This window comes from Acomys minous (genome assembly GCF_964271855.1).
Source record: "Acomys minous genome assembly, chromosome: 1".
Lineage (NCBI taxonomy): Eukaryota > Metazoa > Chordata > Mammalia > Rodentia > Muridae > Acomys > Acomys minous.
The window spans coordinates 63440984-63462585 of record NC_140483.1 but is presented as its reverse complement, the minus strand read 5'-3'; the positions used below and the strand labels follow the sequence as shown (position 1 = coordinate 63462585).

Sequence of the window (21602 nt, the reverse complement as noted above, 5' to 3'; positions counted from 1 at the left end):
ACTAAATCCCAGAAGTTGAGAGGCAGAGATACAAGGACCCCTGCAGCTCACTAGCCAGGCAGCCTAGCACAATCCAAGAGCTTTAGGCTTAGCAAAAGATCCTGTTTGAAAATATAATGTCAGAGAACAAATGAGGAAGAAACTTGGGATTGGCCTCTGGCCTCTACATGCACGTATACCTACATGTGTACACCAATGCACGTGCACACACACACACACACACACACACACACACACACACACACACACACTCGCAACTGGCATCTCTGAGCTGGAGAGTGAACCTTTCCATAAATGTCATACTGTACACAACAAAAAAGGATGTATGCTTCAGGCAACTAGCCCAACGTGAGAGAGCTGCAGGAAGATCCTGGGGTGTCTGTGTGCTACCAGAGCCCTTCCTGAAGTTGCTAATGCAATGAATCACTCTTCCCTCTGTTGATGAGAAGTGCGTGACACAAAGGGCTGGACACATCATGCTCAGCAGCTCTCTTCATTTGCAAGGGCACACCCACTCTTAGGGAGCCACATCACCATGGTGCCCCTCCACCACTGGGGCTGTGTCCTGAATTCACTACCATGGCCCAGGCTGGCCCTGAACTTGCCACATAACCCTGGTCAGTTTCAAACTTGCAATTATCCTGCTTTGGCCCACTGAGTGCTGAGATTATAGATATGGTCCACTGTGCCTGGCTCTGCAATGCAGACTTTAACCAAATAGTCACTGACACATTGGGGCCAAGATGGTGAAGATAATTCAGGGACTATGATGAGAGGGGCTGGGCAGCAAAGCCTCTCTAGGTATAGATGTGGGATGGAGCTGACTTAGCAGAGATGGAAGAAAGAGAACTTCCATTTGGAAGCAGGTAAGTCAAATAAAAGGCCCCGCCCCCCTAACTCAGGGCTTTGGTTTTGTATTATTTATCATTTTATGTTGCCAGGGAAAAATACCTCATAAGAAGCAACTTAATAGACTGCTGATTGAAGCTCACAGTTTGAAGGTAGTCTGTCATGGCAAGAAAAGAGTGATGGCAGGAACAGAAAGTATCTGTCTATGCTCTGAGGTCAGAAAGTCAAGAGCAGACTGGAGGTGTCTGTCACTGGGCTATAAAGCCTCCAGGCTGCTCCCAGCCATCCACTTCCTCCTGCAAGGCCCCTAAAGGTTCTTCAACCTTTCCAAACAGTGCTACCCGCTAGGGATCAAGGTCTCAAACACATGGTGGTTGGGTGCGTTTCATGGTCTAAGCACAGGACAGACAGGCTTGTAGAAGAGCAACTCCATGTAGAGTTTTGTCATCCTCTCATGCTAAGGACTGGGGAAAGGCATTTTTAATCCAGATCTTTTAGTAGAAGGTTGTGTATAATTTCACGTCCATTTTAAGTGTCAGTTGCTGGGGGCACACCCATCTCAAGGATAATGATACAGCAATTTCTTTCTTTTTTTTTTTTTTTAAAGAGGCACTAGCAAATCTATCCGGTAATATCTCTTGTGCTTTGGTCCTGGTGGAGCTACTTTCTGAACGAGATATAAAAACAGGTAGCAGGACCTTTGATGTGCGTTAGAGACCCCTCCACGCTCTTCTCGAGAGTTGTGGTGTTAACCCTGTTAGCCTGGTCGGACTCCGGCACAAGATAATTACACTCTCCTGGCATTGCATTCTTTCTATTAACTCAACTGGACACATGACTTCACTTGCTCTCCTGAAAATTTAATATGACCTGTTGTAACAGAGCCATTCTCTACATTCAACCCCAGGCAGAGAGTTGTGATTCAGCACTCTGGGGGCACTATTTCCTTACTGGGGTCCTGCTAATTCTTTAGCATCTCCTGGGCAAACTGGTTTTTATTAGGTGAGAGAGTAATTTTCAGCCGAGATGTGCTTTTATGACTGTATTAACTCCCTTGCTGTCTTCAACTGTGATCAATGGTTTCCAATGACCTTTGCAGGAACTCTTGAACCCGGAGTGTGCAAAATGAATTTTGCTGAGAGAAAAAAATAAAGTGGCGAGAAGGTCAGTAAGAAGCTTGGAACTGGGAGAAAATAGTGCATGTAACAGAGATGGAGGGATACACGTCAAAAGAGAAACAAAGACAAGAGAGACATTTAAACACAAGAGAAAAGGAACGGGAATGCATTTTGTAATGAGATGATGTCCTAGTTTGTTTTCCATTGGTCTGATAAATACCATGAGCCAAACCAACATGGGAGAAAAGGGCTTTTTTGACTTACATGTTCTGATTACAACCCATCACTGAGCAAAGTCAGGGCAGGAGTTCAAGTAAGCAGGAACCAAGGAGGAAAGGTGCTTACTGGTTTGTTTGCAGGGCTTGCTATGCTTGCTCTCTTATCTAACTCATGATAGCATCTGTCCAGGAGTAGCCCCAGCCATGGTGAGCAGGACACTCCCACATCAATTATCCATTTTTTAAAAAGTGCCCCACAGGCATGATAGATATGCCCATAGGCCAATCTGATGTGTCAGGTTGACAAAAACTAACCAAATGGGATACGTTGGCATAATGCTTTACCCTTGGCATAATGGCATAATAATTTATCCTTGTTCGTTAAAATGTTGATTTCTCCACCCCATTCTCTGGATCAATCTGGACATCCCTTTGTGATATATCTCCTGTTTCAAGTTTGTATAAACATCCAACCATTTGTTCTCTGTGTTGCCAATAAAAACAAAGTAGCCAATGCTGAGCAATATCAGAGAATAGGGCGGGACATTCTGATTTGGTGAGGGGAAGAGAGAAAGAATGAAGGGAGGATGGAGCTGTGAGGAAAAGGCCAGGAAACATCAGGAGAAATGAACCAGGCCTAGAAGATGATTTAAAAGCAAGGAGAAAGTGGGAAATCTGAATGGGAGGAAACTGTACGAGCATAGAGGTTGAGGATGGAGTAATTACTGTGTTGCATTGTGTTATAGGCTAACTAAAATAGATCCTGGTCTCTCTGTGTGGTTATTTAGGCATAAAGCTGGTTAAGGCGTAACCACTGATTTTACTGAAATAACAATTCAGCATTAAATATTAATAATCTCTCAACAGGGCTACATTCTCAGATGTGTAAAATAGGCAAAAATGTACTCTTCGCTAGATAATAAAAAGAGTATCACAAACTTTGTTATGTCAGAGAAGGGCACTTTGGATGAGGGAAGGTATACTAATGTGTAAAACGGCAATAAACATGGAAGCATGGTTGCTATTTGTAAAACTCTGATGTGGGGGCTATCATATGAAATGTCCATTTGAAAACTTTCATCCTCCCATCCCCACTCCTGATAATAGATGCATCCACAAGTAGAATTTAAAACATAGCTTGAGACTGAGGAGATGGCTCAGTGGGTAGAGTGCTTGAGGTATATGCAAGAGGATACATTTGGTTGGATCACTAGAACCCATAGAAATGTAGGCCTACCTGGAATTCTGGCCTCTAAAGGCTGGGAATCCCTAGAGAAAGCTGGCTAGCAAGACTGGCCTCATCAACAAGCTCCAGGTTTGACTGAGATACTCTGCCTCAAGAAATAAGGTAGGAAAAGTAAAAGAGGAAGGTTCCCAGGATGAACACACACACACACACACACACACACACACACACACACACACACACACACCCCTTGCTTGATTTCAAAGACTGATTATTCTCCTTTGTTGCTCACAGCCCACCCCCTTTTGTTTTGTTTTGTTTTGTTTGTTTGTTTTGAGACAGGGTTTCTCTGTGTAGCCTTGGCTCTCCTGAACTGGCTTTGTACACCTGACTGGCCTTGAACTCACAGAGATCTGCTTGCCTCTGTGCCTGCCCTGAGTGTTGGGATTACAGCCCTTTGAGTCACTCTGAACTTTAAATACACCTGTCCTGCCCAGGTCTGTCTAGCTTAGATGTGAACCTTTGTAGCACAGAGGGCCTACAGGTTTTACCAGAGGAAATGCAGATGAAGGGAACATCCATGCCTTCTCACCCCAAACACAGCCAAGTTTTTACTTTGGAGTGACAGGGTTTTGGCTGTTATTACAAGAAAAGTAAAATACATTTTTTTTCTTGAATCAGGTCAGTACATTAAAAAAATACACAATGACTTTTATTTAATCCTGGAATTCTCATACCATGAGAAAATGTCCAATGTTATCAAAGGGGTGGAGATCATAAAATTATACCTAAATTTTATGTGCTTATTAATGAGACATCCAGTGAATTACAAAGCTTGGGGGAATGTTCTGTTGTCTAGCCACATGTGTGTGTTTGAGCAAGTATGTACACATATGTACAGATAGATGTTAGTGTGTATGCACATGTGTGTGGAAGCCAGAAGTCATTGTTGAGAGTCTTCCTCAGTTTATCACGACCTTATTTTGGGGCAGAGTCTCTTGCTGAACACAGAGTGCACTAAGCTGGGTGGAGTGCTGGCCAGTGAGCTCAAGGGAGTCACCTATCCCCTCTGCCTCCCCACTGCTGGGACTGCAGACACATGCCATGGCACTTAGTCTTTCTTAAACATTTTGTTTGATTTTATGCCAATAGATGTTTTGCCTGTGTGTATGTCTATAGATCACATGCATGTCTGGCTCCTGCAGAAGCCATAGGGTATTGGATTCCCTGAAGCTGCAGTTACAGGTAATCATGAGCTGCTGTACGGATGCTAGGAGTCAAACTCTGATCCTCTGGAAGAGTAGCCAGTACTTTCAACAGATTAGCTGTATTCCTAGATTTATTTGGTTTATTTTATATTGGGATCTGAGTACACGTTTATGCAGCAAGCACGTCATCGAATGACCTATCCCCCTACACTGCATTGCACAAGGACTTGGGATTACAGGTCATCATCTATAAAGTTTATACTCAAGAACTGTGCAATCATGTTCCCAAAACATATGTAGTCACATACACACACACACACACACACACACACACACACACACACACACACACACACACACACAAAGAGAGAGAGAGAGAGAGAGAGAGAGAGAGAGAGAGAGAGAGAGAGAGAGAATCTTGTAATGTTTTAAGTAAACTTAAAGTTTTGTATATTGGGTCTAATTCTTAGCTCTCCCTGGCTCCACGTCTCACTAGAAACTAGACAACTAGGAGTTCATTCTAACAGAGTAGGGAGATATCCTCACCGCACCTCAACCTCCAACCCATCAGCCATCCTACACCAGCTCTGGAACTAAGGGAAAATGTTTGCTTTACTCTTGTGGAAGCTATTTACCTCCTAATGCAGTTGATGTTTCTGTTCAATGGCTGGTCAGCTTTTCCTTTGCATAAAATCATTTGACATATTGAATCCTGAAAGCTGGGGCAATTCAAAAGTGACACTAATATATTGACCTTTCTTCTAAGAAGAAAACTCCCTGGTGGAAATTGCTAAAGATTCAGAAACCATCAGCTGCTGTTACATTCTGAAAATCCAAACACAACAGCCAATACAAAATGTTACTGAAAAGAGCAGACCCAGAGCAGATTGCGCAAACATTGGCTTTCCGCTTTCCATAAATGCAGCCATCAAGTAATACCCCACTGAGTTTTAGCCAGCGTCAGGCAATTTGTGCAAGTCTGGAATCCTATACTCCTCAGGCAGGAGATGTGGTCCAAGGTGTGATGTCACACTGGTAACATTCTTAGAGGCAACAGCAAGACTGACAGTGAAAGCCTAAAATATTACTAGTGTACCAACTTTAGAAATTAAACTGCTATACCTATCTTAACACCAAATTCTAGCACCGGGAAGCATGTATGGATGCATTTTAACCACTCCCTCCACCCTACAAAAGTCTCCTCTAATCTATGGGAGATAAATTTCCCAGTTGGTGCCCAAAATCACATATAGTACCAAACCTTATACAGAACATTATCATTTCAATCCATATACGTGATAAACTTTAGTTAACAAATCAGGTACAATGTGAAATCATTAACATAATAATTATAATAAAATTTCATGTGAACGTGGTCTCTTATAAAACACTCTATTGTATTGTACTCATGCTCTTGAGATAATGTGAAGTGATACAGTGTTTATGTGATGAGATTAGGTGAAAAATGAGATGAGTATTGAGGCATAGAATGAGACTGGTAAGCAAAGTGTAACCAAACATAGCGCTCTGATGATGTGACAGTTGATCTCATAGCTGAGATGGTTAAAGAATTAAATGGTAGGTAGTGTATATACTATGGATATGTTAGATGGAGTAATGGCTCAGTATAGAAAGGGTAGATAGTATGTACAGTGTGGGTATGCTAGATGGAAATTCTAATAGTTCACATCCTGAGCAGACCGGGATAGTAAGAGAATTTCATTATGCTACTCAGAAAAATGTGCTAGCTAAAACTTTGAATTCTGTATCTGTAAACTGTGTTTGACTACGGTGTAACAGTTACTTGTCTCGTTGTGACCAAATACCTGGCAAGACACAATGTAAGGGAGGAAGGGAGTATTTGGGGTTTATAGTTTAAGAAGAGATACAGTTCATTATGGTGGGGAAGGCATGGCAGCAGGGGCATGAGGTAGCTTGTCACATTGCATATACACTCAGGAAGCAGTAGAAAACAGACAGGAAGTTGAGGGTATCAGATATCAAGGTCTGTGTCCAGACATTCACTTTCTCCAGCTGGTCTCCACCTCCTAAATGTTTTGAAACTGTCTTAAATAGCAGAATTATCTGGGGGTCATTGAAAGCATGGGAGAAAACTATTATTGGTAAGGAAAGACCATTGTATGTTCATGGGCCAGCTGAGTGCTGCATTCATGAACCATCTTAGCTGGCTTAATAATACTTTATGATCTGTAAGCCAACCACCCGTAAAAATAAAAAAAAAAACAACTTTATTTTTGTCTCTCATGCACAGAACAATTTAATTTTTAAATTAATGTAAAAAAGCAAAAGGCGCCTTGCTCCCAGTGAGGTATGTCTGGCCCCCATTACTGTGTAAACACAACTCAATTGCTGTGAGAATTAAAGATGGATCAACAAAATCAATAGTTAATTGTGTTACTCGGGGTTTTTCATTTCAGATCTAATCTGTGAAGAAGGTCCAGGGAATGTTTGCTTTTGATTTTCTTAAAATATTATTTAAAGCACTCCTGTCAGGGCAAAGAGTTCACAGGGGTCTTCACATTATTTCCATAAGTTATTTGGCTTGTAGGTTGTCAAGGTCGTATCGATCTCCCGGCCTCTCCCATTCTCATTTTTAAATTCTGTATCATTATCGGGCAAGCTGCCTTGCACTTAGGCCAAACCAACTTTATTGTAGAAATAACACTATATAATACACGTGTTGGTATCAAACATCGTGTATTTCTTACATGGTAGATTAACTTTATTTTATTTGTTCCCTTATTTATTTTTTAATTACATGTGCATGTATGTGCGCTTGTGAGTACAGGTACCCAAGGAAGCCAGGAGAGCTGGTTTTTCAGGTGGTTGTGAGCTGCCTAACATGGCTCCTGGGACAAACTTGGGTAACCCACAAGAGCAGCAGGTGTTTGTAACTGCTGAGCCATCTCTCCAGGCCCTGCAGATGAACTTTTGGTCTATGGGGTGATGCTATCCATAGCTGTTAAGCAGATGCACATCAGTAACCCCCTCAAAGTCAGCAGAACAGACAATGCTGAGGTCTATGGTGTGATGGCACTGCTATTTGTGAACTTGACTGAGGATAGAATCGTCTGGGACACAGGCCTCTGGGCATGCCTATTGGAGCTTGAGTGTGCTAACTGGGGCCCACCTCACAGTTAGTGGCATCATGCGCTGGCTAGATTTGGGGCTGTATAAGCTGAGGAATGGCACCAAGCATTGTTAGCATGTACTCATCTGTTGCTGTCCTCTAACTACAGAAATGCTGTGACCAGCTGTTTCAAGCTCTGTCTGCTTCCCCTTCCCTATCATGATAAAGTGGGAGCTCGGATGAACCCATTCTCCCCTACGTTGTTTTGTCAGAGTGTCCTGTCTGAGATGTACAGTTATATGCGGCACGGGAGGCAGTACTGTGGGATGGGGTGAGTCTCTAAGATGGACTATCTAGTCCCACATCCCAAAGAGACCAGATGGAGGTGCTACTGCTAGAATCGAGCCTGGAGGCTTTCTTTGGGTCTCATTAGTGCGAGCTGATGAGGAAAAAGGAAGCACATAAGGCTTCTTCTTATTCAGGGAGATGTACAGTATTACCCAGAGGCCCAGAGGACTGCTGTGACCCTTGTTATATCACAGTGGAGCTAAATATGTCATGTTTGAACTTCTTTTCCCTTTAAAGTACAACCTTCTATATAATAAGTTAAGCCTTGCTCTCTTGCTCACATATTGTTAGAAGCCTTCATCCATTTCAGAGACCGAAGGCAAAATAATTCTTGAAATAATGAATCATTTTTTTTCCTCTTGCCATCTTGTCTAGAAATCCCGTGATTATTTTGCCATAGCAGACACTGACCTTCTCAAAGGAGGCCTATCAAATGCTCAAGATAAATAATGAGAAGAGGTCTCTTCCTCATGCCTCAGGCCAAAAAAAAAAAAAATGCAGAGAGAGGAAAATGCTTGTGAAAGTGTTGATATGTTCATTTGTGGAGGAGCAGCGGTGGGCTCTGCATGACGCAGGTACTCATGTGCTGCTGTGGGTCCAGCCACCCCACTCCACAGGACTCATCCCATGTTTGGGGGGGACCTTGAAGGAGACACCAGAGCCTTTCACCCAGTAAGTGGGAAATGCATGGTTTTCAGAGGGCAGACAGAGGTATCGGCTCACACGTGGATTACCTGAAGGAAAGGGAGCTTTAGCTAAAGCCATCTCCCACCGTCTAGAAGAACACAGTCGAGATTTACTGAGTCTAGAATGTAAGATGAACAATGCACTTGCTCTTCAGCCCTCGGCACCATCATAATAATAATAGTAGCAGTAACAATAACAACAACAACAACAACAACAATAATAGCAATAATAATTTTGTACCCATGATAAAATTAAAAGATAACTGTTAGGTGCCTGGAAGCTGAAGTGTCTGTCCTATGTGGAAGTTGGGGGGAAAACCCCGAAAATGTTCTATTGCCAGACAAGCTCAGAATATTAATGGGCTCAACCAGGTAGTACCCAGAAGCCCCAGGGACCAAAGATCGCATGAGTCAAAGAGCAATCTGAAAAGCAATCAGGATACCAATGACCCAGGATTTGCAGATAAAATTAAGGCTGCTCAGCAACATCTTGTTGGAAGGTCAGTAGCACGCAGATGGATATCAGGCATATTATTCAACTAGCCACCCGTGGATGGGAATGGGCAAGATTTGAGCCCAGCAAGATAGTCTCCAGCTCTGGTTCCTAAATCTTACTGTCTCTAAAATGTTCTCCCCTGAGGAGATTAAATGGCTCAGTCAGCAAAGTGCTTCATGCACAAACATGAAGACCTGAGCTTGATGCCCAGAGCCAGTCTAGCCAACATGATGAATTCCAGACCAGTCAAAAAATAAGGCGGAAGGGATCCTGAGGAATGACACCTTAGGCTTTCCGTTGGCTTCCACAAGTGCTTGTACACACAAACACACAGAATGCAAGATTTAGAGAGAGCTGTGGAGAGGCCTGGGGTCCTCAATGGGCTCATCTCCAGGATGGTGTGCCAAGGGATGCCTCCATCATCTTAAGAGGCCTTTGGACTAAGCTGTGCCTTTGGTTATATGGGGAACCTCAAGGTGGTAGAAGCTGACTCATGTGCCAGGTAGCAGTGTCTTCACATATCAAAGCTGACATAGGTTTGTGGTTGGAAGGGAGATAATTGTTTAATTCTCAGCTTTATGAAAACCCAGACTTCCAGCCAGTTACATATTAGTAGGCCAGTGTCTCTCTTTACTGGATTGTAGGCTTGAGTTTTCTTGCTACACCTATCTACCGTTTTCTTAATTGACTTGGAAAGTAATTTTTTCCTTTCAATCTGTTTTAAAGAAGTTACTGCCATGGCTTGTGTTGGGTGAGGGTGGGGGTGGGGGCACTGGGGAGATAATAGCTCAATCACTACAGTCTTTATTATGCAAGCCTAAGGAGCTGAGTGCCACCCACAGTAGCGGTCAGTGTACGAAGTTGGGTGGGGTGGTGTGCATTGCAATTCTAGAACTGAAGCTACAGAGACAGGCCTGTCCTTGAGGCTTGGTGGCCAGCTACCCTAGATCATTCAAAACCAGTGAGAGACCTTTCTGAAAATAAGGGGGCAGCGCCTGAGTTACAACATCTGAGGTTTTCTTCTGGCTTCTGCATTTATGTACACATACATGTATGTCCACCCACTTCATAAACACACACACACAAACACACACACACACACACACACACACACACACACACACACACACGAGAGTCAGGACTGTCAAAGATTTACAAAAATTTATGAAATTGACTCAAAGATTGTATCCATTGGGAAAAGACCAGGAAAAAGAGGTGTGTTGGGATTGTAAACCTGCTAGGCACAGACATTTTTGTTTGCTTGTTTGTTTCCCCTCCTTTTGGTGGTTTTAGAGAAAAAAAACATCACCTCAAGCAGTGAAAAAAACCAAGCATATCCTATAAGAATGTTGGTGTACATTTTGTTCTGTTGGCCAAAGTCAATAATGAAATCTTGCTGTATGCCAACCAGATTAGGGGGACCACAGACATGCCTTAGTGAGTAAGGTGCTAGCAGGCAAATGTGAGGACTATATCTGGATCCCCAGTAGCCATGCAAAAAGCCAGATGTGGCTGAGGTCACCTCTAACCCTTTTGCTGGGGAGATGGACATTGACAGAGCAAGGAGGCTTTTGTTATGAGTCACAGGTTCAGGAAGTGATCTATGAGTGCACATGGATCACAACACACAAACACACACACACATACACACACACGGTTAAGGCTGTCTTACCTCATGTGGCAATGAGGCCTCATAGCCTCAGTCACGTCGGGACAGCAGGTTACTATCCTGCTATCCTCAACAACAAAACAGGAGTGGCCCCTGTGCCCTCCCACGATGGGATAGTAGCTAAAATATCTAATTAATCTGTGGATGAATTATGGTCCAAGAAACATACTACTTTATAATCAATTTTAAGTGAGTCCCTAACTAAGTAAGATGAAAAAAAAGCTGTGAGATTATAAGAGGCCGGCACATTCTGTGCTCAGTGACTGATGATTTTGAGTGTTTATGTGTGTGTGGGGGGGGATAATTTTACAATCCATCAAGTTTTTTGTCATCTCAAAATCATGCCTCCCAATGCATGCTGTAAATTAATTTTAGAATTTACATATTTATTAAAGATTCTATTGAACACAGCAGGAAGTGAGTCTTATTTGAATAATAAAATAACTTGTTATTCTATTGGAGATTAAAAATAAAAAAATGTAAAATATTTTATCTTCAGGTAATAACCACATAAACTGCTCCCCGAGTTAGTTAAACTGATAATTAACATGCACCAGAGGCTTTGACAGAATATTAAAGATAATCCCCCAAATTTCCATTTAGGGGAGATTAAAAGAGCTCTCACAAATAAGAACCAGGGGGAAGATGAGCAGTGAGATTCTGTGACAGGGTGCACACCACAAACAGCCTCACAACACTTTGGGGGAGATGCACCCCAGAATCCCCAAGGCTTGACTCTTGGAAGAACTACGCGATTTGATTTGAAATTCTCCTTTTCAAGAAGCTCTTCAGCCTGTCCTCCCAGCAACTCAGGCCAAACTCCCAGAGGATGCTATACCCCCTATGATGTCTACATTAATTGAGCCCCAGCCTGGGAGGACCCTCGAGGCATGCAGGACAATCACTAGAAGGACAAAGGGTCTGTGGGGTTGTAATCACAGGGTGATGTCATACTCCATCTTGGCAGGCACACACACTCCAGATCAACTTCCACATGCAGTGTCAAGTGAAAGATCTGTTTCCATTGTGTGAGTGGCCAGGAGCATTTGTGGAATAATAAAAAAGGCCGAAGGGCTCGTGTGTTGCCTCATGTCCTCTTTAACATGATGGAGAAAGAAATAACCCAGGGTTGAGATGGCTTAGTTGGCACAACACTTGCCTAGCAAGCCAGAGGGCCTGAGCTGAAACCCAAGGGCCTTGTAAAAGCTGGGCACCATGGCAAGCATTTCCTCTATCAGCTAAGGGGAGGTAGAAACAGGAGCTCACTAACCAGCAAGCAGAGCCTACTTGGTGAAGTTACCAGCCAGGAAGAGACCCTGTGTTGACCACAAGGTGGAAGGCACCTGGGAGGAAGCAATCAAAGTCTCTTGGCCTCCACATGAACATGCAGACACATGTGCACATGTGCACTAGCACACACACACACTGGACTCCCTTCCCACAAGCAGCCCGCCCCACACAAACAAAAGAAAACCCTTCAGGAAGAAATGATAATAGGAAAAGATCTCTTTAAATTCCTGGGGGACAAGAAGGAAGAAAAATACCTGTTTTCCAGGAATTTCAGCTTAATCATGGCTCTTTCTTTCCACAGGGGACTCAGGGTGAGGTGTTACCACCACCTTTAAGAAAACAAGAGATTCCCTTCATGACGTTCTCAAGGTCAGAGGCTTGGCTGACACTGCTTCCCCGCGTAGACGTCACAGCTAATACCTGGCATAGATGTGGTCCCTTCCCCTTCCCACGTTATAGCTAGAACAGAGAGCTACATAGACATAGCCTCAGAATCCTTCTTAACGTAGCAATTCAGGCGAACACTGCATATGAGTTGTTTTGGCATTGAGATAAAAGCTATCTGGCTTTCGCCACTCATTTGTGGTGTGTGTGTGTGTGTGTGTGTGTGTGTGTGTGTGTGTGTGTGTGTGTGTGTGTGTACAGATAACACCAGTCTCTTCATGTTCCTATGTGCAGTGAATGTGAGATATGCATGCCCATGTTTCTTGTACAGAAACTCGCAGCCACTTTTCATTTCTCTCTGATTTCTAATGAACTCATGCTCATTTGAGCATTTTACCATCACTCTCCTTTTGCAGACTTTCCTCACATCACCACAGCTATATTTCCTGTGCTCTTTTTGATTCTTGGGGATGTGCTGTCAATCAGAGACAATGGCACAAGTCTGGGCAGCAGGAAGAGGAGAGGAAGCAAGTGATTTCTCTTGCCTTGTCCCACTCTGAACCTGACAGCTCTGCTTCTTCCCCACTTGCCACCTGTTCCCAGGGGCCCTTCCCAGTGGGTTGAGCTCCCACTGAGTGGTCCAGCCTTTGGCCCCTCAAGTCATCCTTGTCACTGTCTCTCCATCTGGGGCTTAGCTCTGAATTCCTGTTTCTGTTGTGGCCTGGATCACACTATGTCCCTTTCAGCACCCCAGCTTGTCCATTACTTGAAGAAACTACTCCTTGTATGGAATCCCATCAGCTGAAAGGCCTGAGGTGCTTCTGTTTGTACCCTAGACTCAGGCTAAGAATAGTATCAAGGTCTCTGTGCTCTACTTTCTAAACACACAAGATCTGGGGCTGGTGATATGTGAAGTCAGCAAGGATACTGACTCCCAAGGCTGTATATTTGAGTTTGTTCCCCAGAAGACAGATGGTAGACAGACAGAATTAATGCCAACAAGTTGTTCTTTGACCCCCACCCCCCCATACGACATGTTCATGAGCAAACACACAGACACACAGACACACAGACACATAGACACACACACACACACACACACACTAATAAATGCTTTAAAAGTATACATTATTAGTTGACATTTTATAGTCATTTGTCAGTAGCCACAGAGAGTGCTCCCAGGATGCTCTCACACCTTGTGAGGGATGCTCATCCCCCATAGATGCTCAAGAGATTCACCTATACGGTTACAATCCTCCCAGCTACTGCGCATGACCTTTGGATTCCTCACAACACCTGCCATCCTGTAAAGGCTGTAGCTGTACCCTGCGTGGTTCAGGGGTTCAGGATGGTTTAGAACGTTTTCACATGCTCTGCGCAGGGGCACTTTGGTTTTCAAGTATTTTCCATCCAGGCTTGGCTGAATCCTCCTTGGCTGTGGGGCTTGCAAACATGGAGGCCTACTGTACTCCTTCCTGTTTATTTCCTTCTTAGCTGGAATAAGGCAAGGGCTTAGACTTTTCTTTTTTAATTTGCTCTATCTACCATGCCCAAAATGACACCTATTAAAACAGCATGAGCCACATAAATAGTCTTGAATCAATGAATCATAAATGAGAAACTTATATCACACTGTGAAGAACAAGTAGTGCTGGGAAATAATTAGCTGTAGTGTTAGAAGAAAAGCAAATATGTAAACATCTTTCTAATTAAGTCACTACACGGTGTAAGACAGAAACCAGGGAGTTGCTGGCCAGCTCTGTTATAAGCTAAGTGAGCAAAGTCCATGCTTAGCCTCCCATCCACCTCCCTGTATCTTCACTGTGCTCGCTGCCACCTTCGGGTCACCTTTTCCTGTACCTGCACTGCAAGTGGGAAGTACTCCTGTGATGGCCAGGGTGGTCACATGACAGAGTCTAGAATCACCCAGGAGGCAAGCCCGTGGGATGATCTTCATTACCCTCACTGGAATGAGAAGCTCCAGCTTGACAGAGGGCAGGACCCTTCCCTGGGCTCTACACAGTGGAACAAGGACACGAGTGCTGGGAAGCATCCACTCATCATTCTTAGCCTCCTGGTTGGGCACAGGATGTGACCAACCGTTCCAAGGTCCTGTCACCCTGGCTTCTCTATCACAATGGACTTGGTCTGTGAGTCATGGGCCGCCTTTGCCTGTCTGGGTGGTGTTAGTACGGCATCATATAACAGCTACAGAAAAGTGAGATGGCGACTTTGAAATCTGCGTGTGCCAAAGGGACCAACTGCCTTGTGGATGAACTCCTTTGGTGTGCTTGTTTTGCTTGGCTAAGTTAGAAAAACCATGTCTGAGCCATCCAGGGTTCTGCAACTGCTTCCTGTCCTACAAATCACAGCTACCTTCAGGGACTTGTTTAAGGCACTTGCTATGCCAGCTTCCCAAGATGCTAGCAGCTCCAAGCTGATCTCTCCTCGCTGAAGTCAAAGGCTCAGTCATTCCTCTGTCCTATCGTCTTCTGCTCTTGGCTTTGGATGATTTTGTTGATTGAATTAAGTCATCCTCCCCCACCCCCCACCCCCACAAGAAGCCCTTGAGCCCTTCACACCTGGACTTGATTTGGAAGGAAGCTCATTGTGGGCACGTAATCAATACACTGAGCACATCAGTTCTGCAGAGATGGCTCAGTTGATAAAGTCCTTCCTAGGTAAGAATAGGGATCCAAGTTTGGATCCCCACCCAAGACCTGTGTAGAAAAGTTATACATGGCCACCCCAATAGTCACTGGTTTTTCAAGACAGACTTCGGTAGAATCATTTTCTTTGGTTTGTCAGCGTCCTATCTAGAGCAAGTAGATGCTTGCTCACATCTCCCTTGGAAATTCACACAACACTCATGTTAAAACACCAGTGAGTGGCGATAGATACTTATAATCCCAGCCCCAAGGATGAAGGGGCAGGAAGGTCCAGGTGCAAGTCCTACGCAAGATCAAGGCGGTCAAAATTCCAGCTGGGATGCCATATTCTGAGCTGAGGAACCCCTGGCAGGTGACGGCTGCTGGGGGCTGGGGTTGGGGGGACATTTATTTCTCCCTGGAAGTGTGATTACCAGTAGGTTACCCATGATCCAAGGGATAACCCACACCTAGTCATATATAAGCAGCACTAATTGACTCAGTGGGAAATTAAAAAAAAAAAAAAGAAGACATAAAGTTGGAGGAGGGGTGTGTTCAGAGAAAATCTGCTGTGGATCTGACCATGCTAGGTTGTATATGAATAAAAACAACATTTAAAAGAAATCACAAAGTGGACAGCATCCAAGGACTGAAACCCGTGGTAACCCTTTAGTCTCTACATCCACATGCACACACATGCCCGTGCACCTGCATACATATACACACATATACTTGGGCATATATACACACATACACACACCCACACATGCACAGAAGCATACAAACATGAAAACCACACACACACACACACACACACACACACACACACACACACACACACACACAGACTAAAGGTAGATCACATCAGACTAGAGAGGGGCCTCGCTACAACACAATTGATGTCACTGGAGGAAAAGAACAGGTAGGACACAAAGAACCAGAATGTTTATGAGAAATGCTGTGACAATACTCTCACACACACAATGACTGCCATGTAACATTGGTGACATGCAGAGTGGCAGAGTCTTTAGCCATGTAGAATACCAGGGACTGCCGGCCACCAGCAGAAGCTAAGAGAGATGCCCAATCCCACTGATGCTCTGTTTTCAGATCCCCAGCCTCAAGAATTGGGAAGAAACTCTTTTATTTCATTTAAGTTTTCCAGTGTCTGGCAGTACATTACGATCTCCCCCAGGCAACGGCACAGGTTATCTGTAAAATATGTATTGTCCTTAACAGTGGTTGCCTTGCAACACTAAAATCCCACAATTATATACTCATGAGGATTTTAATTTTCTAAGTGATGGAAAGAAGAAAGAACAAGTGACTAGATTTTTTTCTCTTGGAGCCTTTTTGTTTAATGAACTTAAAAACAGGGTTCCTGAAGATGAACAAAGCACTTTGGTTTAACTGTCATTTGAAATTATGATTTCATTAATTCTGTAAAATAAAAAGTACTTCATTTGAAAAGGAAAAGTAATCAGAAAGAAAGGAAAGTTATATTTAGTTGATCAGAAAACAGCTGGGCGCAGTGTTGCCTGGGAAAGTTTTTCAGGGTTGGCCCACTGGCATGTTTAGGTCAACTCCAAAGACTGACAGAGAGAGGCTACAAGAGCGACATTTTCTTACAGATGGACACTTGATATAAGACTCATTTTAAGATTTTAGTCTCTGACTTTTATTTTCTTTAAAAATAAATGCAGATTCAAGTACCTCATAAGAATGGAAAACGCTGGAGTTGGGCCCAGAATTGTAATCCAGTTAGAACTTCTCCCCACAAGGTGCCAAGGGAGCCAGGTGCCAAGGTGCCAAGCTACAGCCAACCTGGTAGGCTGTAGATATGAATGTTTTAACACCCTGCTCTTGTTCAGAAAGCACTGCTAAACAAGCGAGTGAGCTACAGACTCAGCCAAACTCACGCCATCTGGCACGGCAAGCACTGTGCAGCCAACTCTTCCTAACGTCTTCCCTACAAGCAAGTAAACATGACTTGGCTCTTTATAAAGTCCCTGTTGTGTTGTGAGAATTACGTTGGTTTAAGACTGTGGGTGAAGACTGAGTTCAGTCTCTCTCCGGCAGCACGGTCCTCGCCTGCCTCTGTTTTGGCAGCTCCAGCCCAACCTCAAATTTAGAGGCAGGCTTAGGAAAAGATACATTTTCCCACTGTAGAGGCTAGGATATACAAGATCAAGATATCGGTGGACTCAGTGAGGACCTCACTGTTTCGGTGCCAAGCTTCTCCTGCATTTCATGTGGGCGAGGCAGATGAATAAGCTCTCCGATGTCATTTTTGACACATAACTTAAAACATTTTTTATGTGACTTTTAGTTTTTCTTTTGTTTCTTTTAGTTTTAAGTTTCATTGTGGCATTTTCAAACTAACTGTGGCCTGACTGATATTTTTTCCCCCTCTCCTCTTCTTCCCCATCTCTAGGCCCCACTGTGCCTTCCCTTCCCCAGCACACTCCTTTTGGGTTTCATTCCCGTGTCCTGCTTTCCTCTGTTTCTCATCTTTTCCCCTTCTTCCCTCTCTAGTTTCACAGTGCACGCATATTAAGTAGAATATGCGGTACTGTCTCTCTGAGTCTAGAGCCAGATTGATCCATTTCCCCACAAATTTCACACTTTTATTTCCTTCCAAAAATAAAATGCCCCAGAATACACTGAATATATGGACTACCTTTTCATTCTCCATTCACTAGCCGGTGGACATCTAGGATGGTTATGATAATTCAGCAATGAACATGGTGTACAAGCATCTCTGTGGTAGGATACAGAGTCCTTTGGGTATCTTCCCAGGAGTGGCATAACTGGGTCACATGGTAGTTATAGTTTTTGAGAATTTTTTGAGAACCCTCTAGGCTGATTTCTATGAAAAACTGTATTAGTTTATATTTTCTAGGGTCTTCAGTTTGTTATTAAGTGTTTTTTTTTAATTTGAAGTTAAAAAATAATTATATAATTTTCCTTCTTCTCTTTTTCTGTCCAGTCCCTTTCTTGCACCTCCTTCCTCTCTCGCAAGTTCATTGCCATGGTTTTTTAATTGTTGTGAGATATATACACATATTTCTAAATCTGAAATCTATATAATATATAATTTATTTCTAAATATTTAAGTCCAGCCTGCTTAAGCCATGTACTATTACTTGTATGTATATGATTTTGGGGCTGACAACATGGCACAGGATAACAAACTGGGGGCTCTTCCCTGGGGGAGACAATTTCTTCCACTTACAGAATCGCTTATGCCTGTAGTTCTTTGTCTAAGGTTGGTACCTCATGAGATTTCCTCTGGAGACTTTAAAAAAAGTCTTAAAAAAAACCACCAACCCTGTTCATGAGAACTCCTCTCAATACAAAATAGCTCCCTAAAAGCCCAACCCTCACATCGCATTAGAATAGGGGTTAGGTTTTAACACATGCGTTTTGGAGAGACTACACACACACTCAGTCTATGTCAGGTTCTGCATAAAGTCATGGATGCATGCCTGTCAAGCCTCTGCTTATGGGAGAAGAAGATATCTCCTCTCTTAATGGGCATGGCCACCAGCCATTCACTTAGGAAGGGCCTAGAGCTTTAAAGATCACCATGTCTGGTCTGGAAGCCTTGTGCCAAGGGACAACTGGCTCAGTGATAGGAAAGACAACCCAGAGAGGCTGGAAACATCCATACCAGAGGTAAACTCATGGCGTTAGCATCCTTTTGCCCTCTGATTCCAGACCATGGCAGCCCATGACCTCTAAGGAATGACAGTTCCCATGAAAACCTCAGTGGAATTGGTTCCTTTTGGGGGAAATGACCAGTGTCCATCTCATTGGATTTTGACCTTTGGTGCATAACAGAAATAGTAAAGCAAGAAAAAAAGGCCTTATCGTATGGAATTGTGCCTCTAGCTAAAACAGGGCACAAAGAGACTTTCTGCCATCCCCATCCCTGTCTGCTTGGCCACTGTCATACATGCATGTCTTCTCCCCATTTGACCTCTTCCCTATTTTTCAGTGTTGCACATTCAACCTAGGTTCATCTTCTAGTATTTTACCTAAGGGGAATGAATATGTGTGTGTGTGTGTGTGTGTGTGTGTGTGTGTGTGTATATCACAACTAACACCAATGGACAGAAAAAATGGAATTGTTGTAGGCTGGGAAGAATGGCTCAGTGGGTAAAAAGCTGCTGCATAAGCATAAATACCAGAAATTATCCTCAGAATCCATTTAAACAGGCAGAAGAAGACAGTGGTGGATATCCTCTGGCCTGCACAAGTGCACAGGTATGTGCATGCAGACGCATATAACACACACACACACACACACACACACACAGACAAAAGGGAAAGTAATAGCACTGTGGTTTTCTTTTGAGCCTTTGTGACCTCTGCGACTTTTCTACATATGAGTTGGAAGTCTGCTTTCCCCTTATGTCCTTAAGGAAATTAAGAGCACACATTTTTCAGTTTTTGAAATGATCTGTTGTCCAAGCTGCAGAAAACTGAGAAATGACTTTTTGTTTACATAATAGATGAAGTCCTTTAGAGAGTGAAAAAAAATTAAAATCTAGGGACGCAGCTATTTCCCAGTCGAGGGAACAAAGGGAGTGTCTTTAAGATTTTCTTTCTTTCTTTCTTTTTTCCCAAGACAGGGTTTCTCTGTGTAGCCTTGGCTGTCCTGGACTCGCTTTGTAGACCAGGCTGGCTTCGAACTCACAGCGATCTGCCTGCCTTTGCCTCCCAAGTGCTGGGATTAAAGGAGTGCGCCACTACTGTCTGGCTGTCTTTCAGGTTTTCAAATGAGCAGTTATAGTCTCTTTCCGTCTACTTCCACTTTCTCTTCATTTGAAGAGAGTAACCAGGGCCGGGGGGGGGGGGGGGAGGGCTTGGCTTCCTGCTGGCTTGTGCAAACTTGGGAAACATGCGCTGTGGTGTTGAAGGTTCAGGAGTAAAGTGTCATCCTGTACCTTTCATTGGTCCTTGTTTCAAGCTGTGCTGGGACAGAGCTCCCAGGCTCCTGACCTGCACGCAGAGGGCATGCTAATTTGTTCTACAGACCAGGTTCTCATGATTCCACAAAACAACTGTCTGCTGTCACGCAGGCCTATGGAGCTGTTTTGTCAATCTCAGCTAGCTGGAGCCCGCCCTCAGAAGAACCCTAGCTTACTCACATGCTCATCTCTTTCTGCTTCAAAAACAATAGACCAGGCTGGGGAGGGCAGCAGGGAGACAAAGGTAAGATAATAAAGAAAAGGGCCAAATGTGTTCCCTTACTGTTGTGGTTAATTTATCAGTATGGCCTAAGCCTATAATTATTGTTATGGCAGTATTTTCTAGCCCACTAGCAACCAATCAGCAACCAATACAGACACCTGTTATATTTTAGAATAGCCTTAGTCAACCTGGGGCAGGGAGATATTAAGCCCCTAAACTATGTCCTATAGTGGAACAGGTATGGGATACCTGCCCCCAACCCCATGCCATCTGCTTCTAATAATTTCTATCAAGCTACCTCCCACCCACAATCCCAAATACTTGCTAATTATCATCATCTGGGCCAAGTCTACATCCATGCCGGCCATGTGCTTCTCCTCCACCTAACCCATGGTGAAGCCTTCTTTTTCCTCCCTCTCCTCCAGTCTCTTTCTCTCCCAAGATTCTCTCTGTCTCCCCAATCCCTGGGACCTTAGCCATGCTTATCCCATTTGCCCTGCCCAGGTGTGATGGCCTTTTATGGGTCAAACAGGTTAGGCTCTTAGGCAAGGTACTGTTGAGGTACAGAGACAGCAAACAGTAATTAGTATTAAAATACATCAGACTAACCCCCAATACCTCCATTTACTTTTAACTTTCTAATCTTTTTATTTGTTGGTCTTAAAGACAATCTCTGTCTCTCTGTCTTTCTGTCTCTATCTCTGTCTCTCTGTCTCTCTCTGTCTCTCTCTCTCTGTGTCTCTGTCTCTATCTCTGTCTCTCTGTCTCTCTCTGTCTCTCTGTCTCTCTCTCTGTGTCTCTGTCTCTCTCTGTCTCTCTCTCTCTCTGTCTCTGTCTGTCTGTCTGTCTGTCTGTCTGTCTGTCTCTCTCTCTCTCTCTCTCTCTCTCTCTCTCTCTCAATTTATTCATTTTATATGCCCATTGCAACCCCTCCTTCTCTTCCTCCTGGTCCTGCCCTCCCACTCTCTTCCCTCTATTCCCCCCTCCCCTACTCCTCAGAAAAGAAAAGCCACTCCCCCTACCAACCCACCCCAGCACATCAAATTGCACAGGACTGAGCACATCCCCTTCCTCTGTGGCCAGGCCAGGCAGCCCTGCCAGGGGGAAGTGATCAAAACACAGGCCACAGAGTCCACGTCAGAGACAGCCCCCGGTCCCCTGTCTAGGGGACCCGTATGAAGACATAGCTGCCCATTGGCTACATCTGTGTAG

At 43.9% G+C, this 21602-nt stretch overlaps 1 protein-coding gene across 12 annotated transcripts in view; it reads right to left on the bottom strand.

The window, feature by feature from the left end:
• NCKAP5 (NCK associated protein 5) overlaps positions 1 to 21602 on the bottom strand; it is a 915906-nt gene that overhangs the window by 9702 nt on the left and 884602 nt on the right. Inside the window, exon 14 of one of the 12 annotated variants that reach the window (XM_084799423.1) lies at positions 12414 to 12488. The exons of the other annotated variants lie outside the window; for them this stretch is intronic. Within the exon in view, the coding sequence (XP_084655549.1) occupies positions 12435 to 12488 (54 nt within the window). The 3' untranslated portion in view covers positions 12414 to 12434. The remainder of the gene's footprint in view (positions 1 to 12413; positions 12489 to 21602) is intronic. 12 annotated transcript variants of the gene reach the window in all.